General features: G+C 43.0%; 1 protein-coding gene across 2 annotated transcripts in view; it reads right to left on the reverse strand.

Moving 5' to 3' along the window:
* fxr1 (fragile X mental retardation, autosomal homolog 1) overlaps positions 1 to 16,795 on the reverse strand; it is a 130,957-nt gene extending 114,162 nt beyond the window's left edge. For both annotated transcript variants that reach the window (XM_038816877.1, XM_038816876.1), the window contains exons 1-3: positions 16,611 to 16,795; positions 3,725 to 3,777; positions 385 to 478 (exon numbers count right to left, since the gene is read on the reverse strand). In XM_038816877.1, the coding sequence (XP_038672805.1) occupies positions 385 to 478; positions 3,725 to 3,777; positions 16,611 to 16,757 (294 nt within the window). In that variant the 5' untranslated portion in view covers positions 16,758 to 16,795. The remainder of the gene's footprint in view (positions 1 to 384; positions 479 to 3,724; positions 3,778 to 16,610) is intronic.
* Positions 16,796 to 17,296: the final 501 nt, after the last annotated feature.

A 17,296-nucleotide genomic window follows, 5' to 3' on the forward strand; every position in this document is an offset into this window, starting at 1 on the left:
GATAGAACTGATCTCGCCAATGGTTTTGTTCGAGTGCTAAATTCAATAGTAGTAGCAATAGTGACAAACAATATTTGGGCTATCCTGCACAAGACATGTTGAATCTATACAGTGCCATAGTCAAGAAGCACAAACTTAAGATTCTCACATCAATTCAAAAAGGGTGCTAAAAACAGTTCTTCCGAGAGACTGTAATATAGGATGATTTAAAGCAAAACATTGCTGAATTCTACTTGATGCTTCTGAAATCAAGTATCCGAAAACTAATTTGCGAAATAATGCATTTTGTAGACAAAACAGCGCTTTTTACTGCATACAACATTAAAAAATGCTGAATTTGAATAGGAGGTTATCAGAATAGGTTTATACTTATTTGAAACTCACCTCAACCTCATCCCCTTCGCCAATCTCCTTTTTGAGATCAGACAGGGGTGGTAATCGCACATCACAGAAAGGAATCCGACGTGCCGGTTGCCAACTATTGAAAAGGACAAATAGTTTTAATCAGAAAAGTAAGTGTTCAAATAAGTATGTTTTTTATTATTGTATCTTACAATTTCCTTCCTTTAGAACCAAGGCATTAAAACATGAAATTTCAATGTGGGGAAAAGTGAGCTGTTTGTGTTGCACCTGGGGGACCAGGAGAGGGAGATAGGGGAGCTCCCGTTGAAGAGGGCGGAGAGGAGCTTTAGATATCTTGGGGTCCAGATAGCTAGGAACTGGGGAGCCCTGCACAGGCTTAACTTTTCGAGGCTGGTGGAACAGATGGAGGAAGAGTTCAGGAGGTGGGACGCGCTCCCGCTTTCGTTGGCGGGCAGGGTCCAGTCGGTTAAAATGACGGTGCTCCCGAGGTTTTTGTTTCATTTCCAGTGCCTCCCCATATTGATTCCGAAGGCTTTTTTCAAAAGGGTGAATAAGAGTATTCTGGGGTTTATGTGGGCGCGGAAGGCCCCGAGAGTAAGGAGGATATTCCTGGAGCGAAGAAGGGAGGCAGGCGGTTTGGCGCTGCCCAACCTGTGTGGGTATTACTGGGCTGCGAATGTGGCAATGATTTGCAGGTGGGTGATGGAGGGGGAGGGTGCCGCATGGAAGAGGCTGGAGGTGGCGTCCTGTGTGGGTACGAGTTTGGGGGCATTGGTGACTGCCCCGCTTCCGTTCCCCCCGGCAAGATATTCCACGAGTCCAGTGGTGGTGGCGTCCCTCAAAATTTGGGGGCAGTGGAGGCGGCACAGGGGGTAAGTGAAGGCCTCAGTGTGGGCCCCGATACGGGGCAATCACCGGTTTGCACCAGGGAGAATGGATGGTGGGTTTTTGAGTTGGCATAGGGCAGGCATCAGGCGGATGAGGGAGACCTTTTCCTCGATGGGAAGTTTGCGACTTTAGAGGAGTTGGAGGGGAAGTGGGGCCTCCCCCCTGGGAATGCTTTCAGGTATATGCAGATTAGGGTGTTTGTTAAGTGGCAGGTGGCGGAGTTCCCACTGCTGCCGCCTAGGTGGGTGCAGGATAGGGTGCTCTCAGGGACGTGGGTCGGCGAGGGGAGGATCTCTGCAATTTATCAGATGATGCAGGAAGAGGAGGAGGCCTCGGTGGAGGAGCTGAAAGCGAAGTGGGAGGAGCAGCTAGGGGAAGAGATTGACAATGGGACGTGCGCGGATGCCCTGGGGAGGGTGAATTCTTCCTCTTCTTGCACACGGCTCAGCTTAATTCAGCTGAAGGTGCTGCATAGGGCGCACATGACTGGGGCCAGGATGAGCCTCAGTGGGGGGAGGGGGTGGGAGAGACAGGTGCGGGAGGTGTTCGGGAGGCCCGTCGAACCATACCCACATGTTTTGGGCATGTCCGGCGTTGGAGGGGTTTTGGAAGGGAGTGGCGGGGACTTTGTCCAAGGTGGTCGGTTCCAGGGTGGAGCCGGGAGTGCAGGAGGCGAGAGAGGCCGGTACATTGGCCTTTGCGTCTCCAGTAGCCCGGTGTAGGATTCTCTTACAGTGGAGGGACGCGAAGCCCCCGAGCCCGGAGGCCTGGATCAATGACATGGCCGGGTTCATCAGGCTGGAAAAGATTAAGTTTGCCCTGAGGGGGTCGGTACAAGGGTTCTTCCGGCGGTGGCAGCCTTTTCTCGACTTCCTGGCGGAGAGGTAGAGGGTGGTCAGTCTCAGCAGCAACCCGGGGGGGGGGGGTTCACGATTTGTTAAGGGGGTTTGTTTTTGCGACGGTGTGTTTGCTATTTTTGTTTCTTTCTTGTATTGTTATTAGTTATTAATTTATTATTTTGTATGGGGGGGGATTTCTGTTTCTGTTTAGTTTTTACACCTTGTTTACTTTAACTGTTGGGAGAAAATTTGTTGTTGAAAAATTTGAATAAAAATTATTTTTTTTTAAAACATAGGAAATTATTTAATTAATAGTAATTAATACTGTCAAGGTGACTGGATGGCTTCTAACACTTCTGGAAAGTTATGCTAATTTTGAATTAAGGTGAACTGCATGCCCTCATTAACACATTCCTATAAGCACACTGAAAAATCGCATACGGCAAGTTAGAAAAATACTGCAATGAAAACTGTTACACAATTAGAATCTTTACATTGAACAGCACAATTGAGATATTTTGCACATGTTCAGAGGTGCACCAAATAAATAATTATTCCATCCCACAATGTTAGCTGTGCCTCTGAATAAATGACAGGGGAAAAGAAGAGGTAACACAATGATGGTTCTCACGTGTGGGTATCGGGCAACACAATTAATACAAACAGGCCTAACAGACTTAAATTTTCCAGCAACTCCTTGATGTAGGTATTTAAAATGTAATTCCTTCAGTACAAGATACTTGTGATGACTGCAGGAATTTCAGATTTTATAGAAATATTGTATTTGGTGCAGTAAGGGTTAAAAGTCTGGGTTGGTATGTGATTGCTGCAGCCACGTTTTTTAAATATCCTAGTTTGAAAGGCAGTAGACCTTTTGGAGGCAATTAAAACATCATAAAAGTTTGGGCTAAAGGACATTTGTTTATATTGAGTTTCCTGAGGAACAGATAATTAGAAATTGTGTTCAGCTTAGTCAGACGATGTAGTTAATGGGACGAGCCAGGGGCTGAAACAGTTTCTGGAGTTCGTGTTAAGTTTTAGATTGGGATGTGAACAAAAGGAAGCTATGTTCTCAATACAGCGAAGTTAGATCTGTCTGCGGACAGATTTAACAGCCTCGTTCAAAACAATTCAGTTAAGGAGTTGACGGAGACAGATCAGAAGCAGCTGATTTCATGACAGTGAATTAGCATTTGATTGTGAACAGGATGGGAGCAATTTCAAAGGCTAGCAGTTTAGTTGAGACAGGGAAGAATCTGCAAACTGGATCCTGAAGGATATTGCTTTCTCAAAGTAGTTCATCCAAGACATCGTCAGCTGACTGTATTTGAAAGTGGATTTTGACCCAAGATGGATCTTATTTGAGTGGAAATAAAGAGAAGAGTTAAATGTTATTGTGTCATTGTATAGATAAGCATTATTTAAACTGATAATTGAAATCTATTTGCCTTTATGATATTAAAGTTAGTAATAAAGTTTGTTTTAATATACCATATCCCTATTTGTATGTGAAATCACTCCTGGGGCGAAGCATCCTTTCCTCAGTCTTACAAAATCAAAATCAAACATTGGGGTTTCTGTCCGGTATCCTAGCCACTGTTGTGGAGTTTGGTCCGGGATTGTAATATACTTACTTGTTCTCAAAGGTAACAGCAAGTGAATCTTCAAACACATCTTTAACGAATGCCTAAAAAAAAGATACAAAACTGGAATTTACAGTCAATTACTATTCGGTATATCAAAACTTATCATTTAAGATGTATGGAAAAATGTGGTCAACTGAATTGCTAGTTCCAAATAAGCTAGTGATTCATTGTATTTTGATGTCAATTCTATCATTTGTATCACATTCTTAACCCACTTCAATACTTTTGATCAATCACAAAAATAAGCTTCATTAAAGCCTTATTATCATATCAGGATAAACAAGGATACCTGCAACCAAATTTAAACAGCACAACCAAATAAAGAGCAGGTTTGACACAGAGTTTATTTAAAGTCCATGCTCCAATTTTGAGAATAAATGTGCAAATACAGACAAGCCGAATGTATCTTTTTTCACTAGATTTCTAGATTAATTTGCTGGACACAAGGACACCTCTTCAGAGGATCATAGAATTTACAGTGCAGCAGGAGGCTATTTGGCCCATCAAGTCTGAACCGGCACTTGGAAAGAGTATCCTACTTAAGCCCATGCCTGTACCCCATCCCTGTAACCCAGCAACCCCACCTAACCATTGGGACACTAAGGGCCAATTTAGCATAGCCAATCCACCTAACCTGCACATCTCTGGACTGGGGAGGAAAATGGAGCACTCGGAGAAAACTCACGCAGACATGGGGAGAAAGTGCAAACTCCACACAGAGTCACCCGAGGCCAGAATTGAACCTGGGACCCTGGAGCTGTGAGGCAGCATTGCTAACCACTGTGCCACCTTGCCGCCAGTCTTGCAATAATTCCTGTCTCCAGCAAGACAAAGTCAGCAATTGGTTCATGTGACCCTAGAAGCTCACCATGATGAGCAGGCCTTGCCCGATACATCCAACAGAAGACTCGGGCAGCACAGGAGGTCAGAGATAATTGACACTTACAAATAATGACAGGGGGCCTGGAAAGGAGATTTTTGGGGCTAACTAAAGTCACCTCAAGCTACTGCAGTTCCCCTTTTCTGCACATAGCTGAATCACAGTGCAAAAGGAGGAAGTAACAATTGTGATTAATATCAGCTAGTCCCAAATCAACTCAGAGGCTGTGACATGAACAGTCCTGCAAAGCTGAATTTCTGTCCATAACGGGGTGGCTTCATAGAATTCCTAGAGTGCAGGAGACGGCCATTCGGCCCATCGAGTCTGCACAGACCCTTCAAAAAGATGACCCTACCCAATCCTCCACCCTACTCCTGTAAGTCGACCCTAAGGGGCAATTTAGCATTTCCAATCCAGCTAACCTGCACATCGTTGGACTGTGGGAGGAAACCGGAGCACCCAGGAGAAATCCATGCAGGCACAGAGAGAATGTACAAACTCCACACAGACTGTTACCAGATGTAGGAATGGAACCCAGGTCGTTGGCGCTGCCACCCCTTTCAACTCCATGTTCTGTGGATATTCAATTAATTAGGGTCCAAGCTAAATTAACAGTCAACTAAAGGTATCCAAAATTCTGCTGCCCATGTCCCAACTTGCACCAAATCCCATTCACCCATCAATCTTTGCTGACCTACACTGGCTCCTGGTTAAGAAAAACCACGATTTTAAAATTCTCATCCTGGTTTTCAAATCCCTTCATGGCCTTTCTTCTCCCCGTCTCTAATGTCCTTCAGCCTCACAACCTTCCAAAACATGAGCACTCCTCAAAACCCTGGTCCTGAGCATCACTGACGTTAATAGTTACATCAGATGCCTGGGTCTTATGCCCTAAAATACACTCCTTCAAGCTCTTTCCCTTTCTACCTCACTTTCCTCCCATACTTATAATGGCCCATGGTCATTTATCATGTTAAAAGTGCTATATGAATACAACTAGTTGTTAGATCGTGCATTTTGGTGTATTCTATTATTTCTCATTCCTCATGCTATTTTACAAGTGAAAAAGGAGAATTTTGGCCCTGATTAGAGGCTGGATTAGAGTAGCTAAAGAGGTGTTGCTGGTCTTTCCCAACAATCCAGTGCCACGAGAAAGCAGTTCCAATGAAGGTATGCTCCACTTTTCTGATGAAGCCAGGCTTGGAAGACTCAGCCACAATGCGGAGCTCCGGCATGACACAAAAGTTGTAGAGTGGAGTGGTAATTTGAATGTGATTGCTGATCCTCAGGAGATTCGGGCCTTTATTTAAAAAGCACTGGCAAGAATTGTAGCTAATTTATAATGCTTAGAAATTCCCCAATGTTTACATAATAAAGAAGGTTTCACTTGGGAGAAAATTATCAGAAAATCTTTACATCTATTGAGTTTGTCAAAGTACCATACCAAAACAAGCCTACGACATTAAGCACTCTGCTCCTTTCAGGCACCATGCTCATCCTTTCCAAGTCAAGTTTTGAGCAGTCAAGGACAAACATCTGTCAGTCTGTCACCCTTGCATAAAACCTATTATGATCTCCTATGCATCATTCAGGTTTGAAGTCTAGATGGCTTCAACTTGTTCCATGGAAGAAGAGAGTAACCAAAATGAGCACTTCTCAATTAGTTTCTTTAAAAAATCCCATTAAGCATTCTCCAGATCAGTCAAAAACCTTAAATATTTAATGCTGTCACTGGGCTTACTTCAAGTGTTGGTAGCAGTAGGCATATCTTGTTTTCTTTTAAGCAGCATTCGGCAGGAATAATCTAATGAACTGAAAGGGGAATACATGTTTTCTAAAAGCTTGACCATCATATTGGATTACTCCGATAAAGGAAAAACCAATTCAGATTTAAATTACTCTTCACTTGGCCTGTTTTACATCCCATTCAAACAACCGTAAAATTCCATATTAAATAGCCAATCCAACTTCATTTAACTTTGATCACTTTTGCTTTACAGTGATACATTCAACTTCCCATGCCTCATCATCCTAATTGCCAAGTTTTGCATATCAAGTTAAAAATTGTGATAGCTCACAATGGTGAAGTGAAGCCTTCAGGTTCTCAAATGTATCTGTACTATACATTTATACACATCCTTGTCAGATGGAAGGATACCTGACCCCACTTGAAGCTAAAATTAAGTCATTCCTTGTGCAGATTATATCTTCCTTCAGGATTTCCATCTGGAAAAGAAATTTCATCAAGGACAATGGATTCTGCAACACTCAATCATATCCCTAAAGCTTTGCTCTGTTTTTCTAGCACTCCAATATTTAAATGGCTGATTTTTTTTGCTCAATCTTGTTGCCACTGCCAATTTAATATTTGAAGCAAGTTGCTGATCATGACAACAAGAATTAGGACTGCAGTCAGGAGAGAGTGCTGATATTTAAAATCATGGGTGTTGAAGGAATACCTGTACACGAGTTGAAATTAGAAAAAAGTGCTAAAGTATATTTATTAGTACCAGCTGATATAAAAATATTTTATGGATGAATGCTTTGTATATTAATGCTCTTCTATGATATGGGAGTGGAACTTTGGGAAGTCATCGTATATGCAAATATCACTATGTTCACTTCTCATGAATACATTTTTTCAAACACTGGCATCAGAAGGGAAAATTATCTTTATAGCTTGCCAAATAAATATTGTCCTTCAGATTTAAAGACAGTCTAAAATAATTTCCCCAAGATTAATGCATCAATTAACATTATATCATGTTCAGGTGCCCTGAGGACTTCTGCCAAATCTAATGAGGGAAGCAATTGTTCTGGGAAATGTGCAAATCTCAAAATAACAGCTTAAATCTGAAGATGAGATCCAAAGTTTACATTTTGCATACTGTATTGAAACAAACAAAAGAAATGAAATGAATGATAAGTCGCCATAGGCCACGAGGACCATAGGCAGCTCTCTGGTTTTGTGAGAACTCCAACTGGTGGTGATCAACCAGCAGGGGCTGGTTTAGCTCACTGGGCTAAATCGCTGGCTTTTAAAGCAGGCCAGCAGCACGGTTCGATTCCCGTACCAGCCTCCCCGGACAGGCGCCGGAATGTGGCGACTAGGGGCTTTTCACAGTAACTTCATTGAAGCCTACTTGTGACAATAAGCAATTTTCATTTCATTTAATTTAATTAAATCTAAGGGTCAGCACACCGCATGCGAGGGGCAAGGTTGAGAAGGTTCTCGGTAACCTCAGCAGGTACGGTAATTGAACCCATGCCACATCACGGACCAGCCATCCAGTCAACTGAGTTACCTCAATGTAGTTAGATGGACTGTTAACCAGGCCTATGTAACTTGAATTTTTCTGTGTCCATTCCCATATTCATTTTGCCTGTTGCTCCATGACCAAGCTCACCACTTCCATTCCCGCTTGATTTTTCCTTTTACTCCTCTCAATCATCATGCCTCCTCAGGTACTCTGCCTCCCAAATACCCATTCCAACCCTTTGGTACTCTTCAACTTTCCTACTCTCCTGTCACCATCCCAGGTTTGATTCCCTCTTAGATTAGCCGACAGATTCTCTCTGTGAATGTTTCGACATACAAGAGGCTCTGAGACACTCGTCACTAGCTCGTCGAGCATACCAAGTCCAACTACCCCATTCTACTCTCATGGGGAACTGCCTGCCCAGCAAACCCACTGACAAATTACCTTTCCAATCTCTTTCCCATCCCACTTACCACTCATTTCAGAACCTGTAGACTCTTCCAGAAAATTAGTTCTCAATGTCTCTCTCCACAGCTGAGGGATGACGTGAAGATATCTCGTTGAGAAAATGTTCATGGTACTTGGATGGGTTTTTAGAGAACAAGGATTTTAAATAAGAGGTGGTGGAACAAGGTGAGAATTTCAAAGTAGGAGAAGGTGCTAAAGGATCAAAGCTGTGATTTGGTGATGAGAGCCACACCACCACTGTGACTGTCTTTGAGCAAATGATTGAAGACATACTAGGGTTTGGCGATGTGGGGTCAATTTTAGGGAAAAGCTGGCATCACCTCTCAGCCAGGCCTCCATCAAGGTCATGACATTGAAGCAATTATTTTTATTCTTTAATGCAATCTGAATGTCCATCCCTAATTGCCGCAACTGAGTAATCTCTAACCTCCTTGGATGCACTGTTGTCCAACTTTTCATCTTTCTTGTCTTCCATCTTTCCCAGAACTCCATATCCAAATCCAAAATGGCTCTTGACAAATGACATCCTATGTGACTGAGCAACAGTAAACTGTCCCTCTTCATTACTTGTTTGCAGCCTTCAAATTGGTTGACATCACCATCCCCCAACAAATCCCCTCCACTGGGTAGGACTACATTCCTCGGATTCTTTTTTATTTAATTTATGTCATGGCATCAGCTGCAATGGCTTCTCATCCCTTTCATGCTCCATCATCTCTAATGCGTCCAAGGATCTATCCTTGGCCCACTCCTACTTTTTAAATCAACATGCTGGCCCTCAGTGATATGATGTGAAACACAGCACCAGTTTTTAAATACACATTGATGCCACCCAGCTGTACCTCACCACCATCTCGCAACTCCTCCACTGTCACTAAATTGCCACCAGATTGTTTGTTCAAGATCCAGTATGGATGAGCAGAAATTTTATGAAGACTGAATCCATTATCCTTCCCCATTAGCATTTGATTACATCACGAAGACCACCTACATGAGCCTACTTACAATCTGCCAATTCCACCCCGCCTCAGCTTATCCACTGCTGAGACCATCACATATGGCTTTCTTGCCTCTAGATTTAACTACTTCACCATATTCTTGGCTCACCTTCATGCATAAACCAGAGATCTTGAAAGCTCAGCTGCCATGTCCTTAGTCACACCAAATCCTGTTCACTCATCTCCTTTGCTCCTGGTTAAGCCATGTCTGCGTATTTAACTCTCATCCTGGTTTTAAGAACCCTCCATGGGTTAGACCCTCCTATCTCTGTAATCACCTCCAGCTCCACAACCCTCAAAGATATCTATCCTCCTATAACTTTGGGCCCTTAAGCATCTCCAATTTTAATTGATCCGCCATTGGTGTCCTTGCTTCCAGCTGTTTTGGCACCGAGTTCAGAGATTCATTCTCCAAACCTCTTTCCTCCTCTAAGACACTCCTACCTCTTGGACCAAGCTTTTGGCTATCTGTCATAATATCACCTTATACAACCTGGTATAAAATTTAGCTTTCTGATTCTCCTGATAAGCATCATGGATATTTTATGATAAAGGTGCTACAATTATCTTTCCTATTGCGATTTTTAAAAATTGCCACAAGCTGGCTAGAAATCCAAGGTAGCTCAGCAAGGAAGGGAACATATTGTTGTTACAATTCCAATATGTTCACAACAAATTCACCGCTTCACGTCTTTAGCTAGCCAACCAGACAAAAAGATTAAGGAGAAACATGGGAATGAATTTTCAAGTAATCAACTTTAACTTGGAGTAGATCACATTTGCACTTGTTGGATTAATGGGAGTAGTACAACATCAAGTGTGCTTCAGAGGGTGGAACTCTTGCCATGAAGCAAAAGGTTTATGTCTCAATCCAGAGACTTCAACAGAAAGTTCAGGCTGACAACTGTTATCACTGGAGGTGTAGTCTTTTGGACACGACATTAAACCAAGGCCATCTGCCTATCTCAAAGAATAAGGGCATTATCAGTCAAAACCATGAATAAGATATTAGTTATTATTGTATCATTTGTCAGAGTTTGCTGTGCGTAAACTGGCTGCATTGGCTGTAAAAAAAAAAGTTCCATGCAAATTCACCTCATTTTTCTTTTTAATCCTCGGTTGTTACAACTCAGTGACTAAATTTAACCTAATTTCCTCAACCAAAATGCATTCTAATTTCTATATTATTTAATCCAATTCAAATTTTAACTTTGCACTTACTCCCCACCCTTTCATCCCATAAACATGGACTGCATTTCAACCAAGGTGCAGAAGGAGGCAATTCAGCCCATCGAGTCTGCACCGATCCACTTAAGCCCTCACTTCCACCCTATCCCCAAAACCCAATAATCCCTCCTAACCTTTTTGGACACTAAGGGCAATTTAGCATAGCCAAACCACCTAACCTGCACATTTTTGGACTGTGGGAGGAAACCGGAGCACCCGGAGGAAACCCACACAGACACGGAGATAACATGCAGACTTCGCACAGACAGTGACCCTGCAGGGAATCGAACCTGGGACCCTGGTGCTATGAAGCAACAGTGCTAACCACTGTGCTACTGTGCCACCCATATCTTGTACACAGTACAGTTCACCACCACTATGGAGGGTGTGAATGTTGAAGTCATTGAATGGGCTGCTTTGCCCTGAATGGTGTTAAGCTTCTTGACTGGTGTTGGAGGTACACTCATCCAGGCAGGCAGAGTATTCCATCACTCCTCACTTGGGCCTTGCAGATGTGGACAGACTCTGGGGAGTTAGGAGGCGAGTTACTCACTGCAGAATTCCGATCCTCTGACCTGCTCTAATGGGCATAGAATTTATGGGTGGTACAGTTAAGGAAGTGTCTGGCACTCCAGGATGCTGATGGTTAGAGATTCAGCAATGGTAATGCCTTTGACCATCATGGGAAATGGTTTGATTTTACCTTGTTGGAGATGTTCATTAACTAGCACTTGCCACCTATCAGCTCAGCCTGAACGTGGTCCAAATCTTGCTGCATTAAGGCACAGACTGCTTCAGTATCTGAATCGCGAAAGGTACAGTGTGCAATCCCCATTTCTGACCCCATACTGGAGGGACAGTAATTGATGAATCAGTTGAAGATCATAGGCCTAGAGCACTGGCCTGAGAAGCTCCTGCAAGATGATTAGCCTCCCAACAACTATCTTCCATTGTTCACAGTATGACTCCAACTGGTGGAGAGTTTTCTTCTTCATTCCCATTGACTTCAATTTTGTTAAAGCACCTTAACACTACACTCAATTAAATGTTGCCTAGATGTCAAGGGCAGTCATTCTCACCTCACTTCCGGAATTCAGCTCTTTTATCCACATTTGGACTAAGACTGTACAGTAATGAGGCCTGGAGCGGAGTAGCCTTGCATAATCCAAAGTGAACATCGGGGGGGGGGGCAGGTTATTGCTGAGTAGCTGCTACTTGAAAGCACGGTCAACCACACCTTCCATCACTTTGCTGATGATTGAATTAGCCCAATGGGGCATTAATTATCTGGAATGGCTATATCCTACTTTGACAGGCGATACATGGCAATATTTCATAGGTACATGCCAGTATTGTCCTATTAAGGTCACCTGTCTAGACCACTTAAGTATATCACAATCGTTTGCATTTCAATAGTCCACAACCTTCAGTAAATCCTCTGTAAGGTGAAAACTCATCATAGGGAACTCACCATGTGTCCCAGAATCACTGGCAAATGCATTTAGTGATTATGATTTCAGACTACCATTCCAATGATCCAAAATGTTGATTCTCTAGCATTTTACTGCAAGGTGCCAGTTCAATATAACTAATTATTTTACAAAAAGGAATGTTCATTAGCCTTTCTTTAAACTGGCAAAATCAGCAGTTAAAATATTTTTGTTAAATATAGCGATGTACTGTGAAACATCAGAACAATGATCTACAACCAAAACATTTAATTTCAGGTCCATAACGACAGGTATAAATTTAATCATCCATATAGTCTCACAGGTACTATCCCAAGTCCACCTCCAAATAAGAACTTCAAACTTAATTGCAGTCAAAATTTCTAAAAAGCAGTTTTCCTTTTAATTCTCAGGATGTGGCTGTTTTAGTACGGTAGGTACTCATTATCAATCCCTATTTCCTTTCTAAGGTAATGGGCCATAGTTGTGAACTACTGCAGTCCATGGGGTGAAGATGCTTCTCAAGTGCTAATTGGTGGGGTTTGCCAAGATTGAGAGTTATAAGGAAGGAACAGTAAAAATAGTTGATGGTGGGAATCAGAGGCAATGATGTTCCTATGCCTGCTGTTTGTCCCATACAGGTTAGAGGAGTGAGTTTAGGAGCTGCTGTAATGCATCCTTTTGATACACATCATTGCCACTGTATGCCAATGGTAGATGTTTAGGCTAGTTAAGTGCCAATCAAGCAGCTGGCATAGTCCCGGGTGGTTCCGAGCACCTTGAATACTGTTGCAGCTGTACCCATTCATGCAAGTGGAATATTCCATCACACACCTAACTTGTGCTTTGTAGGTGGAGATGGAGTTTTTTGAGAAACTATGTAAATCACTTGCTACAGCACAATCTCGGATCTGCTCCACTAGCCATGGCGCTTAACTGGTGGCTAATTGGTCTTGTTGAGTTTCCTGTCAATGTTGACTCTCCATATTAATACTAGGAAACAGTGACAGTAATACCACAGAATGTCAATGCAAGGTGGAAAGTATCTTTCCTACCGGAGTTGATAATTGCCTTAAAACTTACAAAAAAAAAGTACCCAATTTATTTTTTTTCCAACTAAGGGGCAATTTAGCATGGCCAACCCACCTAGCCTGCATATCTTTGGGCTGTGGGAGCGAAACCCACAAACACAGGAAGAATGTGCAAACTCCACACACTGACCAAGAGTCGGGATCGAACCTGGGACCTCAGCGCCGTGAGGTCACTGCGCCACCGTGCTGCCCCTGCCTCAAAACTTACATAACACAAATATACTTTCTCCATACCACCCAACACTGGATGTAGCTGCATGTGGACATGGACTATTTCCTTTTTAATAGTGGTTACAAGATGAAGGCATAATGCAAATTCTGAATGGTCTTTGAAAAGATAGTGTGCCACCTTCTTGAACTGCTGCAGTTCATCTGCTCTAGATACACGCAGATAGTGCAGTCAGGAGATTGTGGCAGTTTTATTACCTGAAAACAGCGAAGGAATATAGATACAGTTCCAAATCACGATGGTATACTATTCGAGGGGATTTGCAGGTGGTGGCATCTGCTGCCCTTGTCCTTCGGGTTATTAGCAGTTAACACGTTTGGAAAGCGCTATAGAGGAGCCTTGGTGAGTTACTGCAGCCTATCTTGTTCATGGATCAATGTGGGCCAGTACTGGAGGCAGTGAATGTTCAAGGTGGTGGATGGGGTGCCAATCAAGCGGTCTAATGTGTCTTGGATGTTGTCATTGGAGCTACAACCAAGCAAATGGAGAGTATTCCATCAATTGTGCCTTGCAGATGGGTAGACAGGGTTTGGAAAGCCGGGAGGGAGGGCCACTCGCTTAAAAATTCCCAGCCTGTCCTACTTATTATAACCACAGATTATATGGTTGGTCCACTTTAGTTTCTGGTCAATGGGTAACCCCCACCCACCTCTCCCCAGGATGTTGATGGTGGGGATTCAGTGATGGTGATTCTGTTGAAATGTCAAGAGGAGATGGTTAGACTATCTCTTAATAATAATAATAATCTTTGTCACAAGTAGGTTTACATAAACACTGGAATGAAAGGAGAGCATGGTGGCGCAGTGGTAGCACTGCAGTCTCACGGCGCCGAGGTCCCAGGTTCGATCCCGGCTCTGGGTCACTGTCCGTGTGGAGTTTGCACATTCTCCCCGTGTTTGCGTGGGTTTCACCCCCACAACACAAAGATGTGCACGGTAGGTGGATTGAACACACTAAATTGCCCCTTAGTTGGAAAAAATGAATTGGGTACTCTAAATTAAAAAAAAAACACTGGAATGAAGTTACTGTGAAAAGCCCCGAGTCGCGAAATTCAGGCGCTTGCTTGTTTGGGTACACAGAGGGAGAATTCAGAATGTCCAAATTGCCTAACAGCACGTCTTTCGGGACTTGTGGGAGGAAACCAGAGCACTCGGAGGAAACCTATGCAGACACAGGGAGAACGTGCAGACTCTTCAGAGGTAGTGACCCAAGCCGGGAGCCTGAGACCCTGGCGCTGTGAAGCAACAGTGCTAACTAGTGTGCCTGATGACTGTCCGGGACACCAAGCCACCCATGCAATATTGAAAGAATTGGAAACTTTTCTGATGTCCAAGTCAATATTCCCCTCAACTAAAAACAAATTAACTGGTCGTTCATGACACTACTACTTGTAGACCACTTCAGGGCAATGATTTCTATATTTACCTGCATAATAATAAGTGCATTTTAAAGTAAAATTATGTGACAGGTTTCCCAAAACTGGAGGAATGCCTCAAGTTCTTTTTCTAAAGCAATGGTAAAGTAACATCTTGACTTTAACATTTTCAACCTGGTTTTCAAATTCACTTCCCCGTGGCATTTCCTCTCCCTACCTTTAATGTCCTCCAGCCCCACAACCCTCTTAAGATGTCTTCAGTGCTCTAATTCTGGCCTCTTGTGCATTCCCAGTTACCAATGCTCTGCTATTGGTGGCTGTACCTCAAGTCTCCCAGACTCCAAACTCTGAAACTCCCTCCCTCCACTTCTGCCTCTCAACCTAGTTTTTCGCCTTCAAGAATTCCTTAAAACCTACCGCTGACCAAGCTTTGGGACATCTGACCCAACTTCTCCCCACGTGGCTCAATGTCTTACTTTGTTCTATAATGCTCATGTGAGTCATAGGGATGCTAAAGGCCTTGTATAAACTGGTGCTGAAATGATCTTGTGCTTTTCAACAAAATATAAACTTCATAATCATCGGAACAGAAAGTTAGAGCTGAGACTGGAGACTCAGCAGAAAATTAGAATAAATTTATAATTCTAGGATCATCAACTAATAGCGTAACAATTACTCAATATTTGAAAGAACTGTGATGTAAACTGACTAATGGAAACGCCCAAAATATAAAGTACAAATATAATCCAGAATGTACAGAAAAGGTCAACGGAGACGGCCAACCATCCTAGAGGGACCAATTTAAAACTTTATCCGACACTTTTGATTCATAAAATCCTGGTCATCTCGGTCAACGCTAACATCCGGTAGTTCAAACCTTGAAGATCACTTATGGTCAAAGCAGCTTTTGAAAGGCAAACATATATTCCACCCGGAGATTAATCACGATTACATTATTTTACAATATATAAAACAGAATAGCAGTCGTTTTGTTCCACCCCTCCCCCAGTTTCATAGTCCATCTGTTTCCTAATTCAATACATATTGTGTTAAGACAGTTGACGTTTGAAACACGTCAAAAAAATTCGAAATCCAATAAACTTGAGGGACGAAAAGTTTTCTTGTGCGCATTTTCGCTACTAAGGAAAGAAAAAAAACTTATGTGCTAATTATTTTATCACATCAGGCAACCCCATTTCAGAGTACCACGCCTGGAGCACCCGTCATTTTAACTTCCCTATGCACTTTTATGGCCAAAATAACATGCCTTAATCGAGAGGCTTTCAACATACGTCCTCGTTTTAAAAATAACTTGAAACTAGACTCCAAAGCGCTTTTCTAAACTCGATAAAACATGACAGACAAGTAACAGCCGGCGAGGTATGTACTCGAATGACGTTCTTGAAATAGTTGCTAGATGAGAAGGTTTTAAAAAATATATATATTTTACACACAATGGGGGAGGCGCGGGGAGACAACGTGCACGAAACTGGCCGAGGGTCGTCAAAAGTAGTGACTTTATTTTTTTCTAAACATCCGTTAAAAGATTTTTTAAAAACCAATATCTATCCCTCCACGCTCTTCGTGCCCACCTATTTTTAAATGAAACTCTTTCAAAAGCGGGAGAAAACTTGAGGGAATGAATATAAAGATGGCAATGAAACGGGAGGAGCAAGGCCTAGTGACTCTCTTCCCCAACCAGGCCTGCAGCTTCGACAGTGACTGACACCAGGTTAGCGCCCACCAAAGCCGCGCCATTCCGCGCACTCGGCAGTTCGTGGCCCTTCGTCCGCTTTTGACGCGGTCACAACACCTCCCCCCCCCTTTTGTTTTAAAAGGGGGGGGGGAAACATCAAAGCAAGAAAGCGAGGTTCCTGGGATGGGGGTGCGGGGTTTACCTTGTAAAATGCTCCGTTGGAGCCGCGCACTTCGACCGTCAGCTCCTCCATATTGGAAGCGCAGGGGAGGCTGGGATGTGTTTCTAGAATTTGTACAGACAGAGAGATTGGAGTCAGACACTGAAGGGGTGTCAACATCTCCTGCATCGGCCAACTCACTCTCAAATAAGATACTCAGTCTGCACCTGACAGACTGCCAGGACTATCTCACTGGCAGGCCTCTCGTCATCGTCGTCCAAGGGCAAATAAGGACTAATAGTAAACAGCTTGTGAATAAAAACAGACTTCATTTCTGTTCAAGCCCCTGTCCTGTGTTCTTTCTGTCAGATGCATCAACAATGGTTGCATTTTTAAACCAAAATGAGTTGGCCTTACATCCAAAGGAGAAAGCTTAACACCTGGAGAACCACCAACAAGGAAAAGAAGTACTGTACCTTTTAAAACGTTGCCAATTACTCAAATGCCAAGTTGGGAAGTGAAGCAGTTGCCCATTTTGACATCCAGTTTCAGTGTCAAGAACTCCCAACTAAAATACATCATTGCCTGCCTTCACCCTGCCTCGGCTTTGGAAAGTAGTATCCTAAACTGAGTTTATCTGCCTCCCACAACTCTCATTCTTATGCATGCAAGGAAACTGTCTGTTTAATACGACCAGTAAGTGGCTTTTGACCTGTATCCAGGTTTGC

The sequence above is a fragment of the Scyliorhinus canicula genome, chromosome 13, assembly GCF_902713615.1.
Source record: "Scyliorhinus canicula chromosome 13, sScyCan1.1, whole genome shotgun sequence".
NCBI classification, from domain to species: domain Eukaryota; kingdom Metazoa; phylum Chordata; class Chondrichthyes; order Carcharhiniformes; family Scyliorhinidae; genus Scyliorhinus; species Scyliorhinus canicula.